The 18,025-nt window shown below is 41.8% G+C and overlaps 1 protein-coding gene across 7 annotated transcripts in view; it reads right to left on the bottom strand.

Moving 5' to 3' along the window:
- Positions 1 to 18,025, bottom strand: part of RBMS3 (RNA binding motif single stranded interacting protein 3) — an 876,931-nt gene that overhangs the window by 467,638 nt on the left and 391,268 nt on the right. For all 7 annotated transcript variants that reach the window (XM_068234458.1, XM_068234461.1, XM_068234460.1 and 4 more), the window contains one exon: positions 17,201 to 17,259. In XM_068234458.1, the coding sequence (XP_068090559.1) occupies positions 17,201 to 17,259 (59 nt within the window). The remainder of the gene's footprint in view (positions 1 to 17,200; positions 17,260 to 18,025) is intronic.

Below are 18,025 nucleotides of genomic sequence, written 5' to 3'. Positions count from 1 at the left end.
AAGAACAGGAATAATTAGAGAATCAAGGAGTCCTTATGCCTCCCCCATTGTGGTGGTGCGAAAGAAAAATGGGTCAATCAGACTGTGTATCGACTACCGCACTCTAAACCGAAGAACCATTCCCGACCAGTATACCACACCACGCATAGAAGATGCATTGCACTGCCTTTCAGGGGCCAAGTGGTTCAGTGTCTTGGACCTTCGAAGTGGTTACCATCAGATCCCCATGCATCCTGAAGACAAAGAAAAAACTGCTTTCATCTGTCCCATTGGGTTCTTTGAGTTTAACCGAATGCCTCAAGGCCTGACTGGAGCTCCAGCTACATTTCAGCGTCTGATGGAAAGAACAGTGGGTGACATGCACCTAGTGGAAGTTTTGGTGTACTTGGATGATATAATTGTATTTGGAAGAACTCTAGAAGAGCATGAAGAACGTTTAGAAAAAGTGCTAGACCGGCTTTGGGAAGAGGGGCTGAAGTTATCCTTGGAAAAGTGCCAGTTCTGCATGCCTTCTGTTACTTACCTGGGGCATGTAGTTTCTGCTGAAGGGGTGGCCACTGACCCCAGGAAACTTGAAGCAGTGACAACCTGGCCAAGACCGAAAACTGTATCAGAGCTAAGATCCTTCCTGGGATTCTGTTCATACTATAGAAGATTCGTAGAAGGATTTGCTAAGATTGCCCGACCTCTCAATGAGCTCTTGAAAAATGATGGTGAAGAAGATGACTCTAAGCCACCTAATCATAGCCAATCAGCCAAAGGACCTCGGAAGTCAAAAGAGGCTATTGAAGACGAATGGACTTATGAATGTGAGCAAGCCTTTGAGAAGTTAAAGTGGGGTTTGACACATGCACCAGTCTTAGCCTATGCTGATCCAGCTCGCCCCTATGAACTACATGTTGACGCTAGCCGAGAGGGGATCGGTGGAGTGTTGTACCAAGAACATGATGGACAATTGAGACCAGTGGCTTATGTGAGCCGAAGCCTCTCCCCATCAGAGAAAAACTACCCTACCCACAAACTTGAGTTCCTGGCCTTGAAGTGGGCAGTAGTTGAGAAATTGAAGGACTATTTGTATGGTGCTGAATTCGAAGTCAAGACAGACAACAACCCACTCACCTACCTTCTCACAACCGCCAAGCTAGATGCAACAGGTCACCGGTGGTTGGCAGCCTTGGCTGGATTTCGGTTCAGCCTGAAGTATCGTCCAGGGGTTGGGAACAGAGATGCTGATGCACTGTCTAGGAGACCCTACAATACAGAGGTATCTGAAGAAGAGTGGATACGATTGACCCCAGAAGGGATCCAAGCCCTGTGTCAAGGGGTGGAACATAGGGTCAGAGGAGCTGCAGGGGCAGGAGCTGTTGGAGTAAGTGCTGCAGGAGTCCCTGATTTCTACTGCAATCTGACTCAAGTAAAGAAGGGAGGTCTGCCCATCCTCAGCAGACAAGATTTAAGGAGAGATCAATTAGAAGACCCTCTTTGCCGACTGACATTGAAAGCATTAGAAAGCCAGCAACCATTACTCTTACAAACTGAAGTTCCAGAGGAGGCAAAATTAGTCTACAAGGAATATAACAGACTTCAGCTTAGAAATGGACTGATTTATAGACAAGCACCTGTAGATGACATACAGGAAAAGTGGCAGTTGCTCCTTCCAAAGAAACACAGAACTACAGTGTTGGGAGCCCTACATGATGAACATGGCCATCTTGGAGCAGAAAGGACTTTTCATCTAGTCAGAGACCGTTTCTATTGGCCCTGCATGAAAGCTGAGGTCGAAAGCTACTGTCATTCCTGCCTGAGATGCATACAGAGGAAGACCCTATCTTCCAGAGCTGCCCCAATGGGCCATTTACAGAGTCAAAGTCCCATGGAACTGGTGTGCATGGACTTTCTGTGTTTGGAACCGGACTCTAGCGGACAGGGAAATGTTCTAGTGGTGACCGACCATTTCACCCGCTATGCCCAAGCCTTCCCTACCAAAGACCAGAAAGCATCTACCGTAGCCAAAGTCCTGATAGAGAAATTCTTTGTTCACTATGGCCTGCCTCAAAAGTTACATTCAGATCAGGGCAGAGACTTTGAAAGCAAACTCATCAAAGAGTTACTGAGTATGTTGGGTGTGAAGAAATCAAGAACTACCCCATACCACCCTCAAGGGGACCCTCAGCCAGAAAGATTTAATCGGACACTCCTAGATATGCTAGGGACATTACCTTCAGAAAAGAAACAGCACTGGAGTCGTCATATATCTGCTGTGGTTCATGCATACAATAGTACAAAGCATGATTCTACTGGGCACTCCCCTTACTTATTGATGTTTGGCAGGGAAGCCAGATTGCCTGTGGACTTAGCCTTTGGCATCTCACCTGATGATACCTCTATTACGTCCCACAAGGGATATGTTGATCGACTTAGGCGAAACCTCAAGACTGCTTATGAGAAGGCCCAAATTGCATCCAGTAGTAGGGAACAGCAGAATAAAAGACGCTATGATCTAAGAGTGAGAATCCACCATCTGCAACCAGGTGATCGAGTCCTTCTGAGAAATCTTGGTCTTCGTGGACAACATAAGCTCAGTGATAGGTGGAGCTCACAGCCCTATATTGTGTGTGCTCAACTACCTGGTCTTCCTGTGTACCAAATTCGTCCTGAGGGAAAGACTGGTCCCCTGAAGACTTGGCACCGCAACCACCTTCTACCACTCAGTGAAGCCGTACGAGTGTCACAACCAGTAGAACGAATTCTTCCTAGAAGAGCTCCAGTAACTCGATCTTCGCCATCCCCTTTGATAGAGGAAGATGATGATGAAGATGAGGACAATGATTGGGAATATTACTTAGGAGCGCAGTGGTTGTGGCCAACAGATGCAGATACAAACCCTTTAACTGTAGCTGAACCTCATTCTAGCCCATTGAGAGCTGACGCTCCAGAGTTCATGCCACAAAGTTGTGATCAAGAACCTGAAGAAAGTCTACCTGGGTCTGAGCAAGAACTGGGACCTAATACCTCGGTAGCAGTACCTTCACCTCCATCTACTGAAGTTGCAGAACAATTGGCTGAAATTGAACCACCTTTACCTCTGGAACAAAGAGGAAAGCGTGCAATTCAACCCCCCAAAAGGCTGACCTATGACTTCATGGGGAAGAGCTCTGAACAAGCTATCACCACTGTTCGCAGGAACCTAGAGGCTCAAATACCCCAAGCTGCTGTATCAGTTTGTGACTCACTTCACTCTGCTCCTGACATCCCATGGTGGAAAGTACCTCTGTCTAATGAATATATTACAAATTGTTATCTGGCCCCATATAACGGTTACGTTCAAAAGTTTGGTTAGTTTGTAACTTACCAACCTATCTTTGGGGACCAAAGACTTTTAGTGGGGGGAGTGTGTAGCCCCTAGGTGGTGCTGTTTCATTGTTTTCCAAAATGCATTGCCTGCCCCTAAACAGAGTGGAACTTTTAGAGCTGATTTTTGGTTCCCGGGGGAGGCGTGAGAATGGGGAACAGGGTGTGGAGAGGGAAGAGAGTGGTGTGGGAAGGACACAGAACTGAACCCCTCCAGCCAGACTGTTGGCACAGGACAAAAACATTGCTGCGGGTAAGAATACCTCCATCATCTGAGAGGGAAGGAGAACATCCATCTGGACAGAGGGACTTGTGGACCATCTGCCTGCATTCTGACCCAGGTTCATCTGAGACTGTGGACAGCAGTGGTTTGGTGAGAGGCCTCACGGCCATGTTTATTTCTAACTGAAAGCAGAGAATTGATTACAGTTTCTATAGGAGCCATCACAGAGATCCCTTTTTCTTTTCCTGGATTTATTGCTGACTCTCAGGATTGAGAAACCTTTTTTTTTATCCTCTCTTTCGGAATACGTTTTATATAGTTTGCCTTCATTCCCTGTGGATTACAAGTGCCCTCTTTAAAGGGACGGAGCGCTCTCAAAGGGCCCCAACGCCGGCCATCATAGAACTTATATAGCCACTGGCCAGTGGATAGACAGGGACTTAAAGTGATAGACAGACTTATCCCACACTCAGTTTATTATTGCATGTTTGATGTTTATGTGTTTGCTGTTTATCTAAATTCCGCTCTAACAAGGCTTCATATGCTATTATTAAAGCCGCACTGTTAGTGGTTTTACTATGATTATTGTTGGGTCCAGTTTCTGAAGTGAGTTGCAGCTGGTACGGTAGGGAACCCAAATCTATCTTCAGCCGCTCCTTAGGGGGTGAGTGCTACACATATATGTACTTGAATAATGTATTTAGCTGTTTGAATTGTGTAGCATTTTAATTTATGTTGGGGGGAAAATTTGCATTCATATTCAGAAATGTAAATTAAATATGTGTTGAAGGAAGCATGAAGTTGTAAGTGTATGGAGGACTGGTTGCCATGCCATTATGTGGCTTCCAGTAGCTATGCTGGTTCAGTTCAGTCGCACATCAACAGCAACCATGTGGCCAGTGCAGTAAGACTGTAGTCAGATCTCCTGCTCAGTCTGTTCAAGCTATTCAGAAAGTATTCAGAAAAGCTGAGTATTAGCATCAGCAGCATGACTGTCTGGCATGCAACATTTTTAAAAGAAAATCAGCAACGGCACCAAGAATATTCCTCTCATTTCTGGTTTCCTTTCATCCCCTATAAGTATATACTAAAGCTGGTAACGCCATGTATAATTTTGATCACTGAGCTTCAGCTATAGCTACTATGATCCTTACTGACAAAACACAGCAAGCAAAAATAAACTTAACACCCAAATGACAAGGTTATGCGGTAGCTCTTATTTTGTGACTCAGTGTGCTGTTAAGTAATGTTGGTACAAAATACAGCGCAGTATCATTTCTGGCTCTGAATATTTCATGAAAATGTTACAATGTTATACAATGGAGACTGGCCTAAAATGAAAAGTAAAATTCCTTGAGGAATATGTCTAAATGTCTAGGATATCAAGATGAGCAAAAACTGGTAGGAAACACAACGTTTTTTGTTGGTTTTTTTTCAAAGTTCCTATCTGTATTTAATTTTGCTTGGCCCAGTGCCCCTCAAAAGTTTGTACTGAAGGGACATTAGATACAGAAGCCAGCTGTAAAGGAAGGTGCTACCTAGTGAACACGGTATGATGCTGTGGTTAGCTGAAAATAAGTAGGTCAAACGCTGTGCTTAGCGGATGCAGCTACTACTGTGGATTTGGAGCAAGCCAGAAAAGGTGCATAAAAAGATTTAATAAATATAAAATAGAGCAGAAAGATTACACTCCAGTGGATAAAATAGTAAGTTGGAAAGAAATACGTTATTTTATTACATGCACAAATTTAAAGGACTAGGTAACATAAACTACGTAAAAGCATTTTAACACAATTTATTTTGTCCACTCATCATAATAGAAAATATTACATGCCTATGGGTTTTATGAATTATTGCATATTACAAATGAATACCCTAAAACATATTCATAAATGTATGGCCCTAAATCAGAGGTTATATGATAAAACAAAATTGATTGACATGTGATTATACAATTGGTATAATAGGTAGTAGGTAAAGCACTGTGAAAAACATACTTTCCATGTAAAAGCATTTTAAGATAATTGATTCATTTTTCCATTTATCATAATAGAACATATCATGTGTGTATTGTTTTTATAAATTGTTAGCAGGTTAATTCCTTCGTTGGGTCACCTGATGATGAACCCAAGTCAATTGGCAAGAAGCAAGTCGGGTGTGGCCTCCCAGCATGAACAAAGGACCATACCAATACAATCAGCTTGGAGCAGCAGAGTAGTTTAATAAAATGGACAGTTGTCTAAAGGTAGAGATAAGGAGGAGTCACTGTAGACTGTATGACAAGATAAGACCAGGAGTCAAATGGTGCAGTATTGTGAGATACAGGAATAGTTCAAATAGAAAAAGAGTAGTTATACTCACAAAGGTGGTTTGTTTTTTGGAGCCCTGGTCTAAAACGTAACTTCTAAAGGCACTCCTATTGAACTGAGGAAGCGGGCAGAGACCCGTGAAACGCATTGTCTGTTTTAAATGTGCTTGAATAAATTGGACTTGATGTAAAACTCTTTTTTGTCTGGGTTGTGTCATCTGGAGAGGTAGGATACCTCATTTTTATAGTCTGTATTATTTTCTATTATTTACATACAATCTGAAAATCATATTTTGGGCAAATCCACCCCTCATCATTAGTTGTCTAAAGGGGTTAGGTATATGGCATGCCTAGATTGGTAGCTCAAGATTATTTAGCAAATGATCATTTAGTGCTAACTGCTCGACAAAAAATAACAATAAAAATGACAACTTTCCCTTTGTGGATGCAAGTATTCAGTATAACGCTTTACTAAGCAATCTTGGCACTGTCTGTTTTTATGTCAATGACCAGCTATTGTTTAACATAACATGAGCCTCTGTGTCATTTGGAGTAGTTCCATTTAGTCTCAGATCTATCTTTTGCACAGGAAATAAGATTGCAGAAAGCAAAGTCATTTCCTGCGGCCCTCAATCATTCACGAAAAAATGTCCTGTGGTCATTGCTATCTGCACTTTCATCCTATTTTCCTACATGGCCAATTTCAGAAAAATAGTGACTATAGAGAAAACCCACATATGATTTATTTATCAGAATAAGGATTACAAGATAAACATACTGTATGCTTCAACATTCTATCTATGAACATGTATTGTGAGTCTGCACAAGCGTGTAAGTATTTAAAATAACTGTACTTTCACAGCAGAATTGAAGAGATTTTCTATTTATGTAACTGTGAGCCCCCATTCTCCATTATACCTGCAACTGTGATTTGCTTTCTCATTTAAGAAAAATGTTTTCAAATAATTGCATTAAGCCCCCGGTTGTGCAGTAGTGGGGCACAGGTCATGGTTACCCCCAAAGTTAGCTGCCAAGGCATATACTGTTTTGTCATTCAAGAAAGATGTTTTCAGATAATTTCATTAAGCCCCCAGTTGTGCAGTAGTTGTGGGGAACAGGTCATGGTTACCCCCAAAGTTAGCTGCCAGGGCATATATTGTTTTGTCATTCAAGAAAGATATTTGTTTTCAAACACATTCATGAAGGCCCCAATTGTGCAGTAGTGGGGGCACAGTTCATGGTTCTAAAGTTGACTGCCAGGGCATATATTGCACCCTGGCAATCTGGGACATGTTCTCTCACATTAGGCCAGTGTTTCTCAAACCTGTCCTCGTGATTTCCCAGCGGTGCATGTTTTGCAGGCAACCTCACCTATGCAAAGGTGGGGTAATTATTGTTTCAGCTAGGTGGATTCCATGTAGCTGAGACACTAATTACCCCGACTGTGCTTAGGTGAAGCTGCCTGCAAAACATGCACCGCTGGGGAGTCACGAGGACAGGTTTGAGAAACACTGCCTTAGGCACTGCATTGCATGTAACATTAGAACTGGCTACTGTGCTTCTCCCATGGATACTGTAAATAAGAAGAGGATAATGGCCCAAGGACACACAACACCAGGTTTCATTAAGAGACAAGAGTAGCAGAAGATCCCAGTTGCAAGTAAAACTATCCTTTTTAAACAAAAACAAAACAAAGAATCAAACCCCTTTAAGAAGGAGACCCCAGATGCCCACCCTCTCCCCAGGTTACATGAGTATAGGGGTACTGACATACCCCTCATCAATTTGGATGCATATGGATTTTGCTCTCAGGAGGTCAGGTCATTGGTGACTTTAGTTATTACTATTTCTATAGAGTGGTAGAGGCAGAAACCAAACTGAAGGTTAAACTGGGAAGAAGTGGAAGCTAATAAGTGTCAATAAGCTTAAATAAAGTGGTTTTAAACCCTGACATAATATTCAATAAAAACATGTTTTCCTACTTTTTATATGCCATACGGTTATCATATTTGCATTTGTGCATAAGTATTATTATTCATTTATATATTATAGGTTCCCAAAAGTACAGTTTTTTGGTTTGTGAGCTGACTTCGCATTTTATTAATAACTGGTTTTATTCATTATGTAGTGAAGGCAAGACATGCTTTGACTCTCTGTGTGGAGCTGCTTCTCCACAGTCAGAGAATGTATCACATTCCTCACTTGATACATTTAAGTAAATACAACATAACATTATCTAAAGTTCGGATGCATCCACATTTCACTACACTGAACTTTGAAGCTCTGTGTGTAACCCTTCAAACGCTGGTCTAGTAAAAACAAAATGCTGGTTGCATTTAATATGCTGTAATAATGTTTTAGAGCAAAGATGAAATGCTGGGTTATATTCCGCTTTAAGTTATAGGTGTCAAACATGAGGGAAAGCATTAAAAGATAAAAACTTAAAAATAAAAGTGTAACTGTCCCCATACCTCTGGAATTTTCCATTATATGCCAAATGAGATGGTGGGGCTTATCATTATTTTGCTGGGTCGACCTGTCCAATCAGAGCCATTTCTGGCTAAGTTGGTGCTCCAGACACAACATCTTTTGAATAGCCTATATGAATTAGTTTTGCAAGAAACAATAACAAAATGTTTTGTTGTGCCGCCTCCTGCTGGTGTCACCCTAAACATCTGCCTGATTCACCTATGCATAAAAACAGCCCTTGCAGGAGGTTAAAATGAGGAGTCAGGACTGATCAAATTTGGTCTGTCCACAATGAAGCAACAACCTTATTATCTTCTTGTATGTAGGAAGGCATAGGTAGGAGTCCCAGTATAGGTAGGTAGGCATAGGTAGGAGACCCAGTATATGTCGCTAGGCATAGGTAGGTGCCTCAGTAGTTAGCTAGGCATAGGTAGGAGTCCCAGTATAGGTAGGTAGGCATAGGTCGGAGTCCCAGTATATGTAGGTAGGCATAGGTAGGTGCCTCATCAGTTAGCTAGACATAGGTAGGAGACCCAGTATAGGTAGGTAGGCATAGGTAGGTGCCTCAGTAGTTAGCTAGGCATAGGTAGGAGACCCAGTATAGGTAGGTAGGCATAGGTAGGTCCCCTAGTATAGGTAGGTAGGTAGGTGTCCTCGTATAGGTAAGTAGGTGCCCCAGTAGTTAGGTAGGCATAGGTAGGTGACCCAGTATAGATAGTTAGGCAGGGCCTGGCTGGCACAGTAATAACAATTACAAAGGTCCAGCTGCAGCAGATGAGCCTGTATAATGTCAGTGTCAGTGAGCAACACACAGAAAAAAAACACATCAGGAGAACATTAGCTCTCAAAAGAGCTGTTGAGGGGTGCTATTTTAGCAATAACAATCAGCCAGGAGCAAGCCAAGAGCCTAACTAATCTTTCCCTTGGAGAAAAAAATCTGCAGCAGCTCTCCCTAGTCTGTCTATTTGCAGCAGGCACACGAGTGAGTGTCATGGCCAGCGAGCCTGCCTTATATAAGGGGGGGTGGGGCTCCAGGGCTTAGTGTAGCCTGAATGGCTACAATGTGCCTGCTGACTGTGATGCAGAGGGTCAAAGTTGACCCTCATAGTGCATTATGGGGCGAATCGAACCGTTCGCTTCATCTCTATTTGGGACTAAAGGTGCGTACACATGCACTACTAAAGAGAACTACGGGTCCGTCAGACCCTCCCTCTAGGCGGTCGTTCTCCCGACAGTAGTGCGTGTGTACAGTCTGTCTGCAGACTGATAAGGCTGTTTATGAACGATCCACTCAGTGGATCGTTCAGAAACAGCCTTATCAGTCTGCAGACAGACTGTACACACGCACTACTTTCAGGAGAACGATCGCCCAGTGGGAGGGTCTGACGGACCCGTCGTTCTCTTTAGTAGTGCGTGTGTACGCTCCTTTAGGAGCATGCCATGGCAAACAGATATCTCACATGCCTGAGTACAATTAAATGGTAAGAGGCAATTTACACAAATTATAAATCCTGTTAGGCTCGCTTTAAGTCGATGAAGCATGTGACATACATAAGCACCACAATTTACATCATAATCATAATGGCCATATGGAAAAAATGATATGTATGTACATCTATGCTGTGAAGTTAAAAGTTTGCTCCTAGTATACAGTTTATATATGCTGTTATGAGTGTTTGACAAGGATGTCATTAGTCATGAAATTACAGTCTGTGTGCCCGTGGCTACACCATTGCTTGCCAGTAATTGACTGTAAAGACACATGGAATGGATCTTTACACTTTATTCTAGTTTCATCTAGCAATGTAGAGGCAGACTGTGACAGCTAAAAAGACAAAAAGAATTTAAATATCTGTTTTCATTTAGGCCCCAGGGCTTATGCACTTTATTTCTTCCATAAACTACGCCGAGAAGCTAAGTCTCTGCCGCTATGATTCGAAAATCCCATTCCAAGTGAAATTTTATTAACATGAAATGGTTGAGTAATATTCCCACACATAAGTATACAAAGACTATATAACTCAGTGGGATTTGTTTTCTTTCCCAAATTATATTTCGGCGAGCATTGTCTGCAAGGGAATTCAAGTAAAAGAGATTATTTTGCAATGATTTAGCCAATGCTCTAACATGAAAAATGTGAGAGTAATTTGAAATCAATATTTAAGGCCCCAAGCGAGATTGTTGTACCTTTGTCATTCAAGGAGCCACCTCAGCCAGTGAGCTGAGCAGAGTGACAATGAAAGATGCTCTGCTGTTCTTTGTTTAAGCGATCTTTCCAGCCAGAGCAGGGCAAGTGGCATGGTGTTAAGATGTTGTATGCTTTCCAGCAGAACAATTCTAAAATGTTCTCAACTTCTCGATGGAAGTTAACACTTCTCACGGGGTGGGCTAACTAGACTGTCAAATAAAATAGATAAAAGGAATAGCACCAAAGCACCTTTTTAAGTCAACCGTCTGCCATTTGTCTTTTTCCAAAAGTGTTTGTATGGAGGACTTCGTAGAGTTCTCACTCCTTTAATCTTGTAAATAGCTCGCCGCTTTTTCCAGAAGCTTGCACAGATTTTCAGATCATCTATCTTTTATACACTTTCATACAAACTTATCAAAAAAAATAACATCTATCTTTACAACAGTTAGACTGACTAAATATTTAAAGTGGGTAGATCATCCCTCATCGGTCTGATCATAGGAATCAGCTATTAACTTTGCTGCAATCCTTACAAGGTATAGATGTAAAAAAAAACTTTTATGGGCACATTTGCGAATTTTAAATACGTTCATATGCAAAAAAATAAAAAAAATCACAATGAAAGTTCTGTATGCATTTTTTGTGTAAAATTCAATTTTTCGGAGTTCCCATTGACTAGCATTGAAACACAAATCACACATCGCACAAGACATAAAAAACGTGCCGTCCAAATTTTAAACACTTTATGCAAAATGGATGTTTTATGAATCTTGTATTTGTCACTAATTAAAGCACGTGTGGAGTTTAATAAATCTCCATTCTGCCGAAATGCATGTGCACCTATTTTAACCCCTTTCATGTTCTGCTATGCATTGATTGGCAGGAAAACATAACATGACCTCTTTGCACATTCAGTGCAGTGCACATTCCTACACCTCCACTAGGGGGTAATATAGAAGTTTCCTTACCCACTCTCACACATCCTGTGGAGAGTAGGAGACTTCAAAGGAGAGCAACTAGGAGTTCCAATGCCGATTTTAATATGGGGGTTGCTCAGAAGAAACCTCCCCAAAGCTCTACCAGTGGTTGTCTACTTTTCTGAATAACAATCTTTTTTATTTTGTTATTCATTTTTCAAATTATTTTACACCAAGTTTGTCTCCCTAGTCCATCTTATCAGGTTCCAGCTCAAGTCTTGCAATAAGATGACCATGTCCTGTAAAGAATGTGGATATGAAAGGGGAACTGGTATGGTGGATTTCACACAGGAGCAGGTAACTATGCAGACTTCAAACATGAAGGCAGGTCCACAGTGAGGCAAGGATTTGGGCTGGGAGGAGGTGCTGGTGGGGGCAGCTACTTCTGCAGCATTGGCGCTTCTAACCATGTGCCTATGGTGATTATGAGTACAATTTTCCCTGACCAGAAGTGCTCAAACTTGTCCTCTTGATTTGCCAATACAGCTGATACCCTGCTTACAATTACAAGTCATGTAATTATACTGTTATGTGTGAATAAATTATTAACTTTCAGACAACACAACTCTGGATTTGGAAATACAGATTAAACAATGTTGTTTTGGTTTTCTTCAACAGTTATACAATGCTGAAACATACAACAACAAAAATATGTAATAGCACAAACAATATCGTATGTTTTATACATGAGGACAACTTTGTACGCCACTGCCCATCTAAACCTGGCTCTAACCCCTTTTCTGCCACCCTGCCGCAGGAGGCAAAAAGCTGCACTGTCTTCATAAGTGAAAGTGACAGCACTCCAACCACTACATGGCCATAACAGTTCAAAAGTCTATAGTCACATCTCAATAGATTATCATCTGACCTAAAGGCTCATTAGGTTTCAATTACGCCCCATATTTGAGGATCATTTGAAAACTCCTCAAGTTTTCTCCTCAAGGGGGGTTGAGGGTTAGGTACCACCAGGGGTGGGGTTAAGGGTTAGACACCACCAAAGAAGGGGGGTTAAGAGTTAGGCACTATCGGGGGTGGAGTTGAGGGTTAGGAACCACCAGGGGGATTAAGGGTTAGGGACATCAGGAGGGTTTAAGGGTTAGGCACTACCAGGGGAGGGATCTGTGCGAGAGTAGGGAGAGGTTAGGTCATATTAAGATATTAGTAGAAAAATATTACCGATATTTTACTATATGAATGTAGCAGAAATCGGTAAAACTACCAATAGTCTACTACCATTATCCTGCACCCTTTTAAACATACAGCTTTTTCAAATGTATGCCATTTTTTGCTATTAATAAGCAAAAACGAGGCTTCAAGTAATGAGGCTGCCTTAAATTCAGCCCCACCATCACTTTCTCTATTGCAGTACTGCTTCAGGCGTATTTTGAGCACGCATATTTTCTCTGCATTAGGTAGGCAATGCATCACTTCCTCATATCACTTCTACTCATTCCTATGTTTCTTGGTAGCAAACGCAAAGCTGACCATTCTGCAAATAAATGGGCTGCATTATTCAGCAAGGAGCACCGAGGTACTTGGACATGGATGAACGAGCCAGACCTGGAGATTGAACAGTAAATATATGATAGTTGCAGCATATTTTGTTTGACAAATATAATGATCCTCCGGCTGCTCAGTTTGCTTTATGATACACAATGGAAGATCAGGATGGAATATAGATGGCAATAAGTATTCATTCAACTGCAAGTAAACCTGCATGCACATAATTAAACAGTCAGCGGGGACAGATGTAAATGATAGTAATTCACGTTCAGTGAAATGTGCCTATATGTTTGGCATTTTAACTCCCTTTTATTCCCTTTCGGGGACACATAGATTACTCATTCTGTCAGCACCCAAAGATATGAAAGTAACTTAGGAACTGCTGGAGACCAAACCTCTGTGCCACTTACTGAATATATATATGGAGCCATACCATACAATCTATTTCTGCATGTCGCAATCCATTATGTACCGGAATATCTGGATAATGTAGCGATAGTACAGAAAGCAGAGGACAGTGTTTAAAGTTAAATTGCTTTTGTGCAGTAATAAAAAGTCTAAGTGAATCAGTGAATAGAATTTAATTACAAACAGAAGAAAATGTGTTCAGAGGTTTTGTCTTTATATCTTTTTAGCTTTTACTTCCATTGGGGAATTAAAGGAGCAATATCATGAAATTTTTTTAAAACTTAAAATACATACATATAAAGTGTATATTTGTAGATATTGTAGATTTTCGGTTCACGAACCGGGTTCCAGAGTGGGAGCCTGAGACCCATGCTGTATAAGTAATGTACCTGCCCTGACCGTGCTTTGCAGACCAGGCATCTGTGGTCAGATGGACCCTTGACCCAGCGCAAGATGAACCACATTGAAAGCATTGGCCAAGAACGTGTTATTATGGAGGGCAAGTCTGCCATTCATTGAACTGTGTGAAACTTTCTATGGTACTTTCTCAGTACCATGGTGACCCTGGGTAGTGGCCGGGGAATCCTGGTCGATTCCGGTCAGTGGGACACACAGAAAACAAAATAGATCACAAGAACAAGATTAGCTCTCAAAAGAGCTGTTGTGGGGTGCTATTTTAGCAATAAGAATCAGCAAGGAGCAAGATAACAAGCCTGCAACAGCCTAACTAATCTTTCCCTATGAGAGAGTCTGATGCAGCTGTCCCTTCTCTAATTAATGCAGGCACACGAGTGAGTGTAATGGCCGGCACTGACTGCCTTTTATAAGGGGGGGGGGAGTGGCTCCACGAGGGAGTGTAGCCTGATTGTCTACAATGTGCCTGCTGACTGTGATGTAGAGGGTCAAAGTTGACCCTAATGGTGCACTATGGGCGCAAACCGAACTTCCGGGAAAATTCGCCTTACATGGCGAATGCGAGCCACTGGAAGTTCGCCTGGAACCGTTCACCAGCGAACCGTTCAGGCCATCTCTACATATTTGTCTTTTGATAAAATGCACTATAAAGGACTTTTTTTCCTTTGCTTCTGTCACTTACAGTAGGTAGTACTAGGCTGAAAGATACGATTTTGGACCAATCCCTCTTCTCAAGGAGGATTCTCAGTATTTCCTTTATTCTTTACAAAACCGCTCCCTGGAAAGGATCTATACAAAGGTTAAGCCAGTTTCCCTACTCATTTGCACATTATTTGGCAGTTAAAATGTGCAAATACAGTTCAGTAAGTCATTTTGTAAATAAAGACATAAATGAGAAGCTCCCATGAGGAGATGGATTAGTCCAAATCCTGTTACATTTCCAGTGCATACTGTCTGTAAGTGACAGAATCCTAGGGAAAAAAATACATGTGTAGTGCATGTTACTCAGGAAGACATTGTGATGATCTGCTCGGCTGCCTGTGCAGGCAGGCAGCTTTTTGACCATTGTTTAGGTTTGCATGCTGCAGGACTCTGGAAAGAAGAGCTTCTGTCAGTTTTGCAGCTTGTGCTTGCAGAGGAATTTGCATACGTTGTCATGCAAATTGCCTGGTCACATTCATTGGAGGCGTGTACTATAAGTACTATGTCTTTCCCACAATGCTTGGCTGTTCATAAGGAGTCTTCCTGTGAAACACTCTGGAGAGTGTCAGCCATGCTCTTTGTTTGAAGATCAGCTTAGAGTAATTCCTGGAAAACTGCACTAGGCAGGTTTCCTTAGTGCAGTTAGGATTGCTTATCTGTTTGTTTGTTTGTTCTGTTGCCATTGTCCTGTCCCAACGGTGGTCGACAGGAAATGGTTCTGATCTCTGTTCTTGGAGTATAGCTGGTGCAGCGGTTGCTACCAGCTATCTCTTCTGATCTGTCTCCTTGGATCGCGCTAGCCACTTTTCGCTAGCGCTGTGGATCCTTCTGTTCTGTCTCCTGGGATCGCGCTAGCCACTTTTTGCTAGCGCTGTGGATCCTTCTGTTCTGTCTCCTTGGATCGCGCTAGCCTCTTTTCGCTAGCGCTGTGGATCCTTCTGTTCTGCCTCCTGGGATCGCGCAAGCCACTTTCCGCTAGTGCTGTGGATCCTTCTGTTCTGCTACTCTGTACCTGGATCGCGCTAGCCACTTTCGCTAGTGCTGTGGATCCTATCTCTCGCTTGTCCCTGTTTTCGTGTGTCTGTCTTGTCTGCTACAAACGCTTGCTGGAGGCTCGGTGAGGTAACCGTTAAGCAAGCGCTCGCGTCCTCTGTTTCATGTTTGCCTGTCAATGGTTAGTTAGGCGTGCTTGTCTCTATTGTGCTTATCACGTGGAGACCGCGCATAACCGCGTGCACTGTTGCGAATGAGTGCAGTGTTTGTGGTTAGCTAGCGTTTGTTATTTTCCGTATCTCCTCATTGTGTTATTTGCTGTGCCGCGTTCCTATTTCATATCTGCTGTTGTGTGTGCACTGTCGCGGGGTGGCGACTAGGTTGGCGCACACACATACAACCTGTCCCTTTGCTCGTCTCATTCGCAATCGCCTCTCTTGCGATTGCGTTCTGCGCTTCATACAACTCCTGTCTGGCATTTGTGGAGGTACAGAGGATTGGTTCCTCTGCACTCCCCAGCGCCATCTGCCGACAGGAATTTTCCCTCACCTTTTGCTGGGTGCCTGCAAATATACGCTTGTGGAGGATTTCCGCCGTGTCAGTGCACGCGTTGTGCGCTGATGACGGAGAAAGTTCCACAGCATCAGAACTTTGTTTTTCTTACCAAAGCATAATTTTTAGCTGCATTTTTAACTAAGCTGCACCCATCAAAGAAAAAAAGCCCGGGCTTTTTTTCCCTTATGCTGTGCAGAGCATGATGGGATTTCCTATGTTGTTATTCACGTTGCCTAGCAACTGGGAGAGGTGCTCAGGACACAGGACAGTTGGAACTGTGTCTCATGCTCCCTGTTACCTCCTTTCAACCAAAAAGATGGCTGCCATCATGAAATCAAACATTTGCCTGTGCTTTTAAAACAGTGTGGGTAAGAGATTATATTACCTATGTATTTTAATTAACATAACTAATGTAACTTAATGACAGTATGTTTGTTTAGGCTGGAGTTCCTCTTTAAGTCTATGTACACCCCTGCTAGGGCTCTAAAGTATGATAACATTACCAAATACTGTTATCATACTTTTTATATGGAGAACTCATCAGCGTGAATCAGTCTATAAATGGAAAATTTAGCAATGAGACGGATTTTCATTACGTCTTTGAAACAGTAGGTAGAGACAGAAAGCTATTGAAGAAAAAATGCCCACAGGAGTCTTGGGGGAAACAATGCAAGAATTCCACACCTAGTGCCTATCAAGAAATGAAATGCCACTTGTGGGGAAATGACCTTTAAACATTATGCAGGGGGCAAAACCATAATTACGAGCATTTTATCTATACAGTATTGCTTATGTGCTAGCAACAATTAATTCTAACATTTTGTATGCGGTGATGCTTTAGCAGTTGTACCAAGAAAACATCACAGCTACAGATCATTATCCTAATGAAGCAACACTAGCATAACAAAGTAAAATGCTTTGTCTGTAACCATGGTGCTTTCTATGTAAACTGTATTGGTCACGCGCCAAGAAATACCATACCAACGCTGCAAATATAACATGCTGTACTGTTTAGCATTTCTATAATCAGCATAAACTTAATCCGGAACAGATTGCTGTTCATTCAAGTTCTATAAAGCCAGCAAATTCAAAGGAAATATTTTACATACCTTTGCATTGATTTGTGTTTTTGTCAAGGATTGCCTTAGTCGATACAATTTTTCCATACCTACAGACAAAGAAAAGAAGTTATTTTTAACTAACATTTGCTGTATAAATTGTTACAAAGGTTTGAAGCAAAGAAAAATGTGTATTAATTGATACATATTGTCTAATAGACATAATATAATTATTTTTATCCTCTATGTTTTAGCAGAATTATGTATAATATACACCTATTTTGTAATTGCATGACGTAGCTATCTTCAAGGTGTACCAGTACTCATCATGAGATTGTGGGCAGCCCTTTTACTGCCCCAGCACATGCTCACTGCACTCTTCAGCACCTAAATAGGCATATATGAAAAAAAGGGCCTAGAAAAAGGGTGCAGGGGATTGTCACTAGTAGAATATCGCTTTAACCAGTTGAGGATGACAGGCTTAAACTTCCCTAGTGGCCAGGCGATTTCTTACAATTTGGCACTGCGGAGCTTTAACGGTTAATTGCTCGGCCATCCAACTTACCAACCAAATGAATTTTTCCTCCTTTTTCCCTCTGTTGGTGGGATCTGATTGCTGTTGTTTTGTGTTTTGTTTTTTTATTAATTTAAATCTTTTTTTTAATAAAATAAGCTATTTTTTTTAAATATTAATACAAATTTCTCTAACATAAATAACAGGTGAAAATAATTTAACCAAGACATTGTTCATGAATTGCAGAACCGAAACTAATGACTTTCTATAGGCAGACGTATTTCATTTTTTCCAGGTTTTTATAACATTGCTACTCCTATTGATATTCATATGAAACCACATTACTAGCCAGGCAATTGACA

The sequence above is a fragment of the Hyperolius riggenbachi genome, chromosome 5, assembly GCF_040937935.1.
Source record: "Hyperolius riggenbachi isolate aHypRig1 chromosome 5, aHypRig1.pri, whole genome shotgun sequence".
Classification (NCBI taxonomy): Eukaryota; Metazoa; Chordata; class Amphibia; order Anura; family Hyperoliidae; genus Hyperolius; species Hyperolius riggenbachi.
The sequence above is the reverse complement of the archived record's forward strand: the minus strand, read 5'-3'. Positions and strand labels throughout refer to the sequence as shown.